Source organism: Pipistrellus kuhlii, unplaced genomic scaffold (assembly GCF_014108245.1).
Source record: "Pipistrellus kuhlii isolate mPipKuh1 unplaced genomic scaffold, mPipKuh1.p scaffold_m20_p_18, whole genome shotgun sequence".
In the NCBI taxonomy this organism is placed as follows: domain Eukaryota; kingdom Metazoa; phylum Chordata; class Mammalia; order Chiroptera; family Vespertilionidae; genus Pipistrellus; species Pipistrellus kuhlii.
This window is the reverse complement of record NW_023425493.1, coordinates 26697093-26711663: the sequence shown is the minus strand read 5'-3', so window position 1 is coordinate 26711663 and position 14571 is coordinate 26697093. Positions and strand designations below refer to the sequence as shown.

At 46.3% G+C, this 14571-nt stretch overlaps 1 protein-coding gene across 9 annotated transcripts in view; it reads right to left on the bottom strand.

Moving 5' to 3' along the window:
• Window positions 1-4704: 4704 nt before the first annotated feature.
• Window positions 4705-14571, bottom strand: part of RPRD2 (regulation of nuclear pre-mRNA domain containing 2) — a 49412-nt gene continuing 39545 nt past the window's right edge. For 4 of the 9 annotated variants that reach the window (XM_036441848.2, XM_036441849.2, XM_036441847.2 and 1 more), the window contains one exon: window positions 4705-11256. In XM_036441848.2, the coding sequence (XP_036297741.1) occupies window positions 8489-11256 (2768 nt within the window). In that variant the 3' untranslated portion in view covers window positions 4705-8488. The remainder of the gene's footprint in view (window positions 11257-14571) is intronic. The other 5 variants (XM_045583402.1, XM_045583401.1, XM_036441850.2 and 2 more) reach the window with 4 other exon arrangements.

Sequence of the window (14571 nt, the reverse complement as noted above, 5' to 3'; positions counted from 1 at the left end):
CACTATGTAAATCTGGAGAATTTATTTTTCTATGCTTCCGTTCGCTCGTCTATGAGATGGGAATAGTATTGCTCCCAATTGTTTAAGTTTGTTTTATGTAAATCATTTAATATACTGCATGGTATAAGGAATGGGCAACATACGGACAAACCATTAGAATAAGGTAATATAACAGCTTTAAGAGCTGGAGCAGAAAATCTGCAGAGGGCACTTCCTTGAGTTCCTTTATACTCATGCTTAAGAGGGACTTAGGACACCTCTAAATCTTATAGATTTTAAATTCAGAGAAGGTAAGTGATTTAAAGTCAAACGATTAAGTGCTAATGCTGGATTTAACCCAAGTCTTGTACTTTCCTACCACTTACTTCAGAAAGAGGTGCCTGACCCAGAATCTTGGCTCTCATCTCCATTCTCTCAACTTCCTTTAGCCTTCTTTTCCCTTTGCATACTATATCTAGGATAAAGGACTGGGTGTGTTTGTTTTATCTTGCACAGTAAAAACAAAACCTCAATCAGATTTTAGTAAAGTGAGAGGGAAAATGGAGTCAGCTATGAGGTTCTCCGTGATTCCCATGAGTGCCCTCACCTGGGGGTGGGGGTGGGTGGAGTTGTTGTTCAAGATCCCAGCGGTGATGGAATCAAGCACTGAGGAGGAAGAGCTGTCAGAAAATGGTGATTAATGTAGATTTCCGGAGGCCAGAGGTTCTGTCTGGGAAAGATAGCAGTTGATCTGAGTCACAGGCACCATTCTAGATCTTGGCTCCATCTTCTTACACGTTAGACACTCTGAAATACAAAAAGAAATAAGACTGTGGAAAAGGGATATCGTGTGTGTGTGTCTGGGAAAGGTAGTGAGGATTTTTAAGTGGCATTCACAAAGTGTGACAAGAGGCAGAATTCTTTCCATAGCTCCGCCCCAAAAGGTACAGGAGTGTTACATTGCAGGTGCTCAATAAATTACTGAATTAACAGTGTACCAATCATTGTGCTAGTATTGAGTTGAAACTCCAAAGGATACTTATACTGACACACATTTTTTTAACCATTCTACCTTGTCCTTTTTGTGTGGAGGGCAGAGGGATGGTGGAATAAGTAAGTTCCATTATCGTGGCAGCTTCCTATACTCACCCCTCAAACATTTACTGGCTACTCACTACGTGCAATGCACTGAGCTGTGTGGTCAGGGGATGCTGATCAATCAACGACTACATCATCGCCTATATAACCTGTGCTGCAACGAAGGAAGGAATGAATTTCAAGTTATTCCATTTCTCCCTCTGGAGTAAGCAAGCTAGCAAAAGCAAGCTAGCTAAGGCCAATGCATTAATCGCTGGTTCTGCTACAATTTCTGAATTGTGCCTGCTATGTCTCAGTCTCAGGGAATTTTAACCAGTTAGTCTGTCTGTGAAGCATCCCTAAAACTGCTCTTCTATTTGGAGTATCTCTGAACACCTACTATGTGCCAAGTGCTTGTATTCACTATCTTAATTCCTACAAAAACAAACAAAAAACCCTGACAAGTAGTAGCCCTTCTATGTACCTTTATAACATGGAAAATTACCCTCAGAGAAGTCCCAATCTCTAAATCCAAAGCCAGTGTACACTATGCCATGCTCTGCTGCCTCTCACACACAAAATAGTCAGAATGCATCACGTTTGGTGGCACAGCTCTGCTCACTCTCCAGGTACACTGCTTGGAGCGTTTGGGGCCCAAAAGGTTTTAATCTATAAGTTGGAGAGAGGAGTCCAATAAAAAGCCAAGAAAAGAGGCATCTTACCAATTTTTTTTTCTAGCAGACTAAAAATAAGGAAAAAGAAGTGTTCAGGAAATAATGCCAGGTTTCACAGAAGTCTAGGGAAAAGGGAATCCTCAGTTAGGGGAATCCTAGACCCTTAAGTTTTGGGAGATTCTGTTTACTTCACTTTTAAAATAGGCATTTTAAAGTTAGCTAAAGCTTTGAGGTGGTTTTGTTGTTATAATCTTATATAAGACTGCTCTCCGCTGAAGGTAGAATCCATTTTCCATGCCAACAGATCAAAACATTCCTCCAAATATATCTTAGCTCTTAGAAGCAAAATTTCCCTGTATCAGAGACAGAAAAGATATTGGAGGTAAAAAAGATAAATTTAAGAAGACAAAATGCATAAAAATTTATATCATTGCCATCAAATGCTTTTGAGGCTCACCCAATTAGCCACGTAGCTCAAGGTACAGCAGGTGGTGTGGGAGCTTTGGTTTAGTAAAAATCCTTTCCCCTTAGTAACAAAGATCTAGGATGGGGCCAGGCTTTTTACTTTAACATTAGCTTAAGGTGCCATGAAGAGAGAAAAAGTTCAACCGAATTTGCAGAGTAAATAAAGGGGGGAAAGCTTCCTATTAGGAGCATGGAAATAAATTAAACTTGGCTTTGAAAACAAAGCCTTGGGTGCACCTAAAACCTCTAGTTCCCTTTCCCCAAGACATCGCCTGAGTCTATTGAAGAGAAACAAGGAAACAGCCACCTCTACCCCCACCTTTTAAACGACCCTCCAAGGGAAAAACGGAAGTCTCCCAAACACAGGAACCAGCGCAGGGATGCCAACTTAGGTTCGATGCTGAGGTAAAAAATAAAGGAGAGAGCAAACTGCTCCAAAAGAAGGTCCTAGATACAGCTACAGAAGGCAATTAAGGCCCACTACCCAATAACCAACATTTCAAACTCATCCTTTCCCAGTCTCTACTGCCTTTGGCAATGCCTGGCTGCCTAGATGTGGGACCTGCACTGTCCCATGTAGGTGCAAAGGATTGTAGCCAGGGAGGGCAAACTGAAGCACAGGGTGCCACCCACCTCCCTTCTCTCCATGCATTTCAACCGAATCACCCCAAGACAAACGTAAGGAGTCTCAAGTCCTCATCTCTTCCACAAATTATGCAGCAAAGTAATTCTCAAAAATAAGGGGAGGAGTCCTTGCCCTGGCCAGGTTGGCTCAGTGGATTCAATCCCCAGTGGGAGCCATGCAGGAGGCAGCCAATCAATGTTCCTCTCTCATCGAAGTTTCTCTATCCCTCTCCATTCCTCTCACATGTTAAAAAAAAAAAAGGGTGGGGGAGAGGGAGGCAGGGAGCCCTGGTCAGGTGCACCAAAATATTTTGGTGTTGATTTCTGGTCAGGGCACATACCTAGGTTATGGGTTCAATCCCTGGTCGGAATGGGTATGAGAGGCAACCAATCTGTTTCTCTCTCACATCGATATTTCTCTCTCTCTTCCTCAAATCAGTAAACATATCCTTCGGTGAGGTTTAGAAAACACATAAGGAGAAATATAAGGAAGTAATAAGAAAAACAAGGAAGTGAAGTTGCTGGAACATTGAATTTGCTATGAACCCCAACAGGTCCGGGGTGGACTGGTTTAGCCAACACCCCTTTGAGTCAAACACAAAAAATAGAGGCCTGAATGGTGTTCTCTGTTGGCACTGCTCACTAGCCCTGCCACCTACATCTGTATTCTCAACTTTTGATTCTTGCCCCAGTGAGCACAAAGGGAAAGGAGAAAATAAGGGAACCGTAAGGTAACTGAAGTGTCAGTTTTTACATAGATCCAGCCTTTGTAACCCCTTCCTCTGACACATAACTAAACCTAAGAGGTTCCTCCTGTCCCCCCTCTCCCCCCCTGGCAGTCAGAATCGGATGGTTTTATATTGCACTTGACTTGCTCTTTTAACCTGACGCATGCAGTTTTTCCTTCTACGTGGGGGGTAGCAGGATGTTTACTTAGGAGCCCAGGCTCACTCATGTCCCCTCAGCAGCTTTGTCTAGGAGGCCTGTGAGTTATTACTCAGCAATTGCAAGCAGCAGCTGACCCGACTTGTCTATACAGTTACTCATAAACAAGTATGAGAAACACCCAGTACCCTAAATCCATGCGGATGGCGTTTGTGTCACTGTATCTATGTACATGCAGGAGTCACTCATCCCTCCTGTGCCAGACTCGCCTAATCCCAATTCAGGGGAAAGATCCATTTCCAACATGCCCGGAAAGGCCGATGAGGAAGGGTGGAGACAAGAATCAGGTGGGCAAGTCCAGGTCCCGAGGGGACAAGGAAGAAAGGGTGACCCAGACCCCAGCGGCTGAGGCAGTCAGGCCAGCGGTTCACCCTACCCGCTGGGCGTGCTGCATTCCTGGTGACGTGTGCAGCTTCACATCACCAAGGCTGCTATTTAGAGCATCCATCCTGCCAGTGACCCAGGCCTGACCGAGATGCCTGTGTCTCTCTCTACCCTGGAGTGCACACATTCCATTCCTTAAGCCTCTGTGGGTCATGGAAAAGGGATGGGGCGAGAGAAGGGTTGTGTGGTTTGACAGATTGCCAATATGCAGCAGAAAAGGGTAGATGCGGGCACAGAAGTGGCCAGGGGACCTCTGTCACCTCCCCAAATTCTAAGCTTGCTTTAAAAATGCTTCTTTGCTCACAACTGTACATGTGGAGACATACACAAATAATTAGCCATACAGTATAGCCCACTTCACCACCAGCCACTCCCTGAACATCTTTGATCCCACCCCACCCAAAATCCCTTTCCAAAACGGAATTACACAAAGGAACAAACAAACCCACACGGCATGAGTTCCTTAGAGAGTCCAACTGCCTCAGACACACCGAGTGCAGGAGTCAAACGGGACAGCTGGACAAGATCAATGTGAGGGGAAGAGCCACCACACCACAAAGAAACCACACTTTATTAAACTGGAAAACAAACACAGTATCGGAGACACACAGACTTAAAAAAAGAAAGGAATGGCTGGAAGAGGAAGGTGCGCATGGTCACAGGGAGGGACGAGATGGTGGTCTGCGGTGTGTGCAGACACACCCACCATCCCTTTCCCCACACTCAGACCAGAGCCAATCCGAGCAGATCTTCAGAGATGTATCCGGGCTTTTCTCTTTGCATTCTGTGGTTGGTTTCACCTTCAGCCCTGGACGTCATGTAGCGTCTTTGCTGGAGAAAAAGACGATAGTCCAAGGAAGGCCGCCGCCACGAAGCAGCAAGCTCAGCTCCTGGAGAAGCTTCCTACTCTGCTCTCACCAGAGAAGCCAGGGCCCTTGGTTAAAGCCCCAAATCTCAAAGAAAAATGTCAAACCTTGAGAACTAGTTATTTTATTAAGTGGTAATACACATTTCAAAAGGATTTCAATGTTGTTGCCTCTAAAGCATGTACTTGTTTTGTTTTCCACACTGAACACGTGAGAATATCAATAGAACATATCTAATTTTAACAGGCACCCCTGCCCATTCAAAAAAAAAAGGGGGGAGGAGGGGAGGAAAAAGGAAAAGCAGTAATTTACAGCGGCTTCAAAACAATTAACAGCTGAAGCTTAATTCTGCATGAACCAGTAATTTCAGGAAATAGTGAATATTCTGCAGTTAGGAAGTTTAGCATATTCACATTATCTAGATAGGTTTGCTGTACCATATATATCACAAACATTGTATCCCTGGGATTGGAAAGTATAGAAGTCCTACACTCTGATCATTTTACCCTCCCTGGAATCAGACCAATTCTGCTTCCTCTCCACATGTGGGAGGCAGGAGTAGGGAGAGCTTCCCTCTGAGCTCACCGAGTGAACGTACAAACTACGTAAGGACTCTCGTTTCTGACGTGGTATGAGATTTCGGTGGAACCAGTGAATTCACAAACCCCGCCAATTCTCTGTCTGTGATTTTACAGTGAGCACCAAGGACCTCAGCGACAACTTCGCACATTCTGCTCTCACGTGAATCATGTCCTTTCCAAGACACACTATGTTATGCTTTCTTTAAAAAATACCTTGTTTATTTTTTTAAACTCAGGTTGAAATACAAAAGTCAGAGCATGGGCACGGAGCTTGAAATCACAGACACAGAAAGAATAAAACCCCTTTGTTTCATGTTATGAATACCAGAATTGTCTTGTCTTTTGTGTCACTATATCACATATGTACATTGTCGTCTTCATTTACTGCTGTGGACAGAGTTCCTTAGAGTGAACAGCTCAAAGCCACACAAATCCTCCCTCCCGTCCTGAAACAGGCGCTTGGAAGATTTTGTGGCTTAAAAAACAAAACAGCCCACAAAAGAAAGCCAGCCCTTAAAAGTCCATCTTTAAAGCGGTACAAGGTCTTCCTTTCATGGATTAGCCATCATACTTCTGAGGACAATTATTCTGCCTCAGCGTTCAGGAGGCCACTTTCCTGACATCCCCGTATTTTCTTATAAAACCAAAAGGTCAGAGAGCCTTTTCAAGTAAACACTACTTTTAGTTTAAACAAGAGCAGCAAGAAAGAATTCACATTCTTTTGTTTTAGAGTGAATACATCCCCCTTAATTTCTGCAAAAAATAAAAATAAAAATAAAATTGTACTTCAGTTGAATCACATAGAACTCCCCCACCCCACCCTCACTGCCTACTTATACATGTTCCTAAACAAATGTCTGCGGACTCAATGGAACGATACTGTTTCTTTGCTTTGCTACACTATATACCCCATCCCACATTCAAGGTCATGGTATCATGCATTTGTGTGTGTGGGAGAGCCACAGGGCAGAGGCTTGAGAGGGTTAAAGGAAGAACGAAGTTAGTTGGCCCAGGACCAGAAATGCATCAGGGAGATAGATGAATGCCTGGCAGCATCCTAACCCCAGTACACACAGCGAGCCCAAATAACATGGAATAACTTACAGAGAGCTCCCAGCCTCTGACACACACCCGGTGTAAGCTGCTCTTTATCTGAAAAGCAAGTTTATTTTGAGACAAAGCATCGCCTTCTGTCACTCCATTGTCCTCTCTCCCGCCTTTAGTATTTCACTGCAGGAATCCAAAGCAATCCCACACTTCCCGTGGTTCCATACTAACCCGGGATAACATAGAAAACTTACCCGGATTCCCTACAGCACTCAACTCAGATTATTTTACTCATCTAGCTGGAGTTTACCCGTGTGTGTACCTTAGGACAAGACACTAAATAAAAAATAGAAACACAACATTTGCTTTTCAATGTCCCTAAAATATAAAGATATAAACACTCAAAGTGCGGCGATTGTCTTTCCCCAGTACTCTCCGTGAACACACACAAGCCTTTCAGTTTGGGGGGAAGAGAGTTTCCTATGTGACATGACTAAGAAGAGCAGAAACATCCTTGATTTCCTACTGCGAGTGGGAAGTGAGGAGAAGGCTTGAGCCTTGATAAGTGATGGGCAGCTAGTATGGAGTGGGTAAATTTGGATTTCTCATGTTCTCCAGTTTCTTCTGTAAAAAATGTCTAGTAATACTCACTTGTTAGTAGGACACATCTGAAGAGGTGTAATGGAAAGAAAGATGCTATTGAACCTTCTGTGAAATAAACACCAAGAATGGGGTGAATACAGGCGAGGGGAAAGAAAAGATAAAGACAATGAATTGCCTTTCCCTGGTAGTTAACCTTTGCTGAAATTGCCAACAAATGCCACCTATGCTAGGGAGGCGCCATGGTAACAATGTCTACTAATTACATTAAAACAGAGACAACAGTAGTTCCACCTTTGTAACAACTGTCAACGGGAGCAGCTTTCTGGCCGCAGCAGAAGCGAAAGCTGAGAGAGAGCCAAGAAAGAAAAGCAGAAGAGCTGGGTATGAGGGAAACTTCTCAAAAAACATTTCCCATTCTCTCTCGTTTATGAAGGATGGCAGGTCACAACACACTGCTAGAGTTTCTTTCTCTAACTACTGTAATTATAATTATTCCGAATTTTAACCTCAAAATATATTCAGCCTGCTCTCTTTCATTCCAAAAACAAAGAGGAAAAATGTTCCCAGGACAGGAGATCTCAGTGAGGCCTGCTGGTGCTTTGGAAGAGGAGGCTGTGTTGTTGGTAAGATTTGAGGAGAAAGGTAAAGTGCTCAACTTCCACATGCCTTTCGGAACAAACAAAACAACAACAGCGTGACAGCTCCGAGACTCTGCATCTCCTCCCTTGCACCACCTCTGGCTGTCAGCAGGGCAGACACAGGGAAGGGGGCCAAACTGGGGACAGCAGTGAAGGTAGCTGGAGAGAGAAGGGGGCAGGAACCCTTCCATGGACTACTGATAAGCCAAACTCAAAACAACATCCCAACATTGCACATTATCATCTGTACTGGTGGAAGTTTTATTTCAAATGCAAGAATACTCTTCAATAGATGGGGTAATATTTGTCTTCCTCCCCGTCCCTCAAGCTCCCAGCCAAAGGAGCTGGCTTTGGTTGTGTCTCTTTGCCTGCTCCCCTCCACCCCCCTAAGATAAGGACAACGCGGGGAAGGTGGGTAAGTGCAGTGGGCGGGAGGCCTGGGTGGGACAGTGAAATGTAAGCATATATGTATGACTTTTCACTCTGGAAGGGAGGCCCTTGGTCATAGAGAAATAAATCAAAGGAGGGAAAACAAACAACAATAAACCAAACTCCTACTTCCAACGCTCTCTAGACTGTTCCGAATGCCTTTCCCTTGGTCTCCGTCAGTACCTGGGAGGGAAGAACGGGCGTTTTGGTGCAAAGAACGGAGGGCCCCTAACAAAAGGCGGCCTGGGTCTCTTTAAACTGTGGAACGGGTCTCTGCCGAGAAAAGGCTCCCTAGGCCGGAAGTCTGGCCGGGGGTTCCGCAAAACCAGACCGCTCCGGTTGATGATGTCTCTGTGTGAGGGGCCCAAGGGGAGGCCGCCGCTGCTGTTGCTGCCTCCCCCACCGCCGCCGTGGGCCGGGCCCAGGTGCTCCAGGGAGTGCGAGGGCAGGCTCAGGCCCTCCCGCACACGGCTAAGGCCAGGGCCGTTGAGGTCCCGTTGGGTGGGGCCCCCATGGTCCCTGGGTCCTGGGAGCACCCCAAAATGATCAGCCAAGGCCCCTTGAAGGAGAGAACTATGGTCCTTGGGAAACACTGCCACTGCTCCTGCCGCTCCGTGCTCTGCCAGTGGGGGGGCTGGGAAGGGCACCACCCCCGAGTGGTCACCAGGGGGCGGAGGGGGGGGAGTGGAAAAGGGGACACCACCCCCACCGCTGCTGCTGTGCTCCCCGGGGGCTGCAGGGGGCGGGGTGGGGAAAGGAACTCCGCCGAGCTCTCCAGGAGGGGGGGGCGGGGCGGCATGGGCCAAGGCGGCCTCCTTGGTGAAGGGGTTCGAGAGATCCACAGAGGGCAGGTGAGTGGCTGCATCTCGGGAGAAGACACCACCGCGATCCTTGGGAGGGGCGGGCGGGGCGGCGGCCGGCCCCACGGGCTCCCTCTGGAAGGGCGCCCCGTGTTCCAAGGGGGACGGGGGGAGATGATGCTCAAATGTCGAGTTGAAACTGTTGGAGCGAAAGCTGCCGACACTTTCCTGAAACGGGGGTGCCCGATCCTTGTACGGTGCTGCTTTAAAGCCAGCGAGGCCTCCGCTGCCCCCACCCCCAAGGGACGCCAAGTCGGAGGCGCTGGAGGGGCCGTTGTCAAAAGAGCTGCCCGAGGAGCTCAGGTCAAACCAGCCCACCCTGGAGGCCTCGCGCCCGTGTCCTCTATTCCCCTTCCCAGGAACGCGGACGGACTCTACGGTCTGGATGGGCTCCCCGGACATCCTCCTGGTGGCTGCGTTACGGTAACCCAGGGTTTCTATGGGGGCCCCCTTCTCTTCCGTGCTGTCCGGCAGGTCCAGGCAGGAGGAGGACACGCGCGTCTCGATGCGGTGGTAGTGCTCTTCTTGCTGCTGCTCCGGGGCCGGCAGGCTGGGCTGCGGGAGGTTTGAGAGACTGGCCCCGTCACCGGAGGAGCCCTTGCCGGGGGCCTGGGCAAAATGCTTATCGTCCGAGGGCTTTCGGGAGGCGTTTTTAAGCATGTTCTTAAACTCAATCGTCGACGTGGTGGAAATGGTGGCGGCCAGGACTTTCTCCACGCCCGATGCGGGCGGGAGGCCCGTGGGAGCAGCAAGGGTGTTCTGCGGAGAGAAAAGGGAACGCTGTGGGACCGGGTGAGGAGAGTCTGGGTACTGCTTCTGCTGCAAACTGAGGTGCCCAGCCGCAGGCTGAGACAAGCTATTGTGGTTGGAGTCGGGGGTGAAAAAGGAATCGTTCTTACTCGGTGATGGTGACCGGTTAGACCCAGGTTCACTCCCTCTAATGCTGAAGGCACCAAACAGCCCAGGGGAAGGTGAGAGGAGGTCACAGTTCTCACTAGAGTCCAGGAGGGCCCTTACAGCTGGAGGGAAGGCAGACTTTACCCCGAATTCTTGGGCCCTGTGGCTGTAACTGGACAGGATCGGCTGGTAGTCGGCGGTCTCGGAAAGCTTGCTGGACTTCAGGATAGACTTGGCTGGTTTCTTCTCTAGGTTCATCATGGCAGAGGGTGGAGGTGCTGAGTACTCAAAATCTCGATAATCCTCATCTTCGTGGAAAGAAGTATCTGGATAGAACTTCTCCTGGGAAGAGTCCATCAGGGAAGATGGTCTCTCCATTCCATCAGAAGGCTGCTTATAGGGCGGTTCACTGGCCAGGCCAAAGGGTCGAAATGTCGGTACAGAATTGGAGAGGTCGCGGTGGTAGCTTTCCTCTCGCCCCGGGGGTGGTGATCTCGTACTGCTGGGTGTGGAAGAACCAGGGCTAATGATCTTAGAGAGCAGGGACATGGTATCTACACTGCTGGACGTGGGCTTGTCCATCATCTCATCCTGGGTGGGCGTCCCACTGCGTTCATCCCGCACAGGGGTTCCGTCAATGTTGTCCACTGAAGTGCTAGTAGGGCCACGCTGGAAGTCTGCGGGATGGCTTTCTGATGGGGCACTGGACCCCAGACTGCTCAGGATTGGGATGTTTAAGTTTAAGCCACTGAAACCAGGATTACCTTTTAAGAAGTTATGGATCTTCATTTCCAGGCTTGGGGAGGTGGACTCGGACTCCAGCTTTGGCTTGGAGATCTCTGAAGATTGGCACATGGCAACTTCAGGAGGCGGGGCAGCAGGGCTGTTGTTGTGGGCGCCTGTGAACCCCAGAGAGGTGGACGGCAGCTTGAACGTAGTGCTTGGAAGCCCTGGGCTTTGCCCGATGGGGGCCTTGCTGACTGAAGTTGAAGAGACTTCAGATGCCGACGAGTTAGGAGAATAGCTGAAGCTCTTGGGAATGAAGGACTGGGTATTGGAGGGCAGATTTCTTCCTTTTACGTTAGACCCTGTAGTGGTGTTGGCAGGGGAAGCCGAGGTGCTCTGGGATGCAGCGTCACTGGCTGGAGCGGGGTTCCCAGTAACACTCTGAAGCAAAGATGATAGGCCTGTGGAAGCAGAGATCAGAGGAGTTAGAAAGAACAACTCCCTACCTTACAATAAACACAATTTAGGCTAATCGGCTATTCTCTTTCATTCCAGTGGGAACCAGATAGACATTACAATGTGAGGCCAAAGGAAATCCTGACCAAACAAGCATTGCTGCTAAATGTCACAAAAAACACTGGACTTATTTGCCAATATAAAGAGAGAAAATCACAGAAATGTTTCTAGTACAGTCATGAAGCATGTCCAACATGGCACAATAAAAGGCAACAGGAAGGGGTAGATTTTCGTGTCAGAATTATTCATAGTTAAAACAAGACAAAGCATGAAAAGAAAGGAAGCAAAATCATTTTTAAAATAACACTTTAAGCCAGTACTTCTTTCTTTTTCTTTTGTTAATCCTCACCCGAGGATATTTTTCCAATTGATTTTTAGAGAGTGGTTGGGAAGGAAGGAGGGGAAGATTGAGGGGGAAAAGAGGAGGGAGGAGGGGGGAGGGAGGGAGGGAGGGAAACAACAATGTGAGAGAGACAAATTAATTGCCTCCCGCACACATCCAGACTGGGGCCTGGAGATCGAACCTGCAACCCAGGTATGTGCGCTTGATCAGAATCAAACCAGACTCTTCCATGCTTGGGCCGACACTCTAATCAATGAGAAACACTGACCAGGGCAAGTCAGTATTTCTTAATGTTTGATCTGTGGAACTGTTTCTCTAAATAGATATATTTTAAAATGTATTTTTATTGTTGACGCTGTTACAGATGTCCCCATTTCCCCTTCCTTTGCCCACCTCCACCCAGCCTGTGCACCTTCCCTTTGGCCATCACTATCTAAATAGATATTCTGTCCTTCGTTTCCAACCTCCATGATTATCTCTAGTAAGTTAATGCTCATTGTTATGAGAGAGAGAGAGAGAGAGAGAGAGAGAGAGAGAGAGAGAGAGAGAACATATGCAAACTGCAGAAATATATTTGAACCAGGGCGCTTTTTAAAAGAAGCTCCTTTTGCTATCATTTTTGGGAAACAATGCTCTAAGTTAGGGGTGTCGAACTCAATCAGAGAAGGGGCCAAAATCTAAAATCCAGCCTAAATCGCGGGCCGAATGGTTTACTGAACAGTCATAAACTGTCATTGTGATGGAAACGCAGCGGAGTGCAGTGATGACAGCGCGGTGCGGGCCACATTGCAAGGCCTGGCGGGACGGATTTGGCCCGCGGGCCTTGTGTTTGACACATGTGCTCTAAGTCAATGGTCGCCAACCCTTCGGACTTCATGGACCACCAGTGGTCCACAGATCACCAGTTGGCGACCACTGCACTAAGCTATCATTTTTGGTTGTAAAATGTAGCAATAATAAACATATAAACATACACCACAAACTAGATCATCAAAGGCTCTGATCCTTTCACAAGAAAACACGTCATGTGTCCCCTTCCCCCCCCACCTTATAGTGGGGGAACTCAAGGATTACTGTTGATAGTGGTAAGATTCAACCCTACTTAATGATAGACAAAAACTTCTCAGAAGCCATGAAATAAAATTTTTTGGGTAAAGACTGAAGTCCACCAAAGCAAACTGCTCCTGTAGAAGTTTTTTTTTTTTTGTTTTTTTTTTAGAAAAACATGACAAAAAGAAGATAACATTTCCTATACATTAAAATCCTATTTTAGAAATTATACCCACTTTCTAGTCATAAATGAAAACCTATATATATTCTACCCAAACTTATAGCTTTTAGTTATACACTAAAATGGCTTCTTCATAATGACAGAGTGAAAGAAAATACTTTATAATACTTCAATTAATGTTTCTTCAAATTTTTAATTTTAATCCATATTTGCTAAGAGATTTAAGGTCTGAAGAATTTTTTTTTAAATTAATCCTCACCTGAGGACATTTTCTCCATTTTAAAAATTCTTTTTAAAAAAATAATTCTTTATTGTTCAAAATATTACATATGCTCCCTTATTTTCCCCATTGACCCCTCTTTCTCTCCCCACATTGATTTTTTAGAGAGAGTGGGAGGGAAGAAAAGGGGAGAGAGATAGTGGGATTAAACATCAATGTGAGAGAGACACACTGACTGGTTGTCTCCCCTACATACCCTGACTGGGGATAAGATTTGAATCTGAAAAATACCCTTGGGTGAGGATTATCAAATTACAAACAAAACAATCACACAAAAAAACAAGAAATAATATATATATATATATATATATATATATATATACACACACACACACACACACACACACACACACACACACACACTATTCAGATTTCTGGCAATAGGTGAAACAGTTTTGTACCACTAAATATTACTTTTCTTCAATCTTTTTTTTAATACTCACCTGAGGATATTTTTTCCATTGCTTTTCCAAAGTGGAAGGAGGGAATGGGGGAGAAAGAAATATTGATGTGAAAGAGACACATCAATTGGTTGTCTCCCGAGTGTGCCCTGATCTGAGGAATGGACAACCCAGTTACGTGCCTTTGACCAATATCGAACCCGCCACCCTTGGGTGTGCAATCTGATGCTCTAACAACTGAGCAACACTGGCCAGGGCACTTTTCTTCCATCTTAACAAGCCATACTCTATAGCAGGCATGTCAGACTCACAGCCCACCAGCCACAAGTTTGACATGCTTGCTCTACAGCCCTTTGCCCACAGAAGTCATTCTTTTGTGTTGAAAATATGCCAATGAGGGCTATGAGTGACACAATCAGAGCAAAGTTCTGAGAGATTTTCTTTAGAGTCTTTAAAGAAACACATCTATTTAAGTTGCTGGGCACAGTTGTCTTAAGGAGAATTCCACTCTCTCTAAAGAAATGAAAGGCGATGAACTGCCCTGTTATTGCACAAACGTTGTTTTCTGGGATTTCCACTTCTCGTTTTGTCAGAACACACCTAGTTCTGCTCACATTTTGCCTGATGAGAAAGCCCACATAATCCTGTTGCAATAATTTCTGGGGGTGGGAGAGTGGGGTGTGTGTGCCCAAAGCTATTCTTGTTCCTCTTGCATTTGCCTGTACAGCCATGTAGACGCCGCATGCAATGGACTGATAGACTGTAGAAGGAAAGAGCTAAGCTAGCTGATGCTGGACTAGACTCGGCTCTAACATGGAAAGGAAACTGGACACTGGCTCTGATTTTAGCTCTGCTGAACCCCCAGCTACACATCTCCTATGACTGGACTAAGGAAAATGGAACCTTGAAATTAAAAAAATTAATTCCATGCAAATAAAAAAATCACTCATTTTCCCGTGCGAGACTTAGAAAATCCTTTTCTTCAGGATATTATGAGACTTCTAC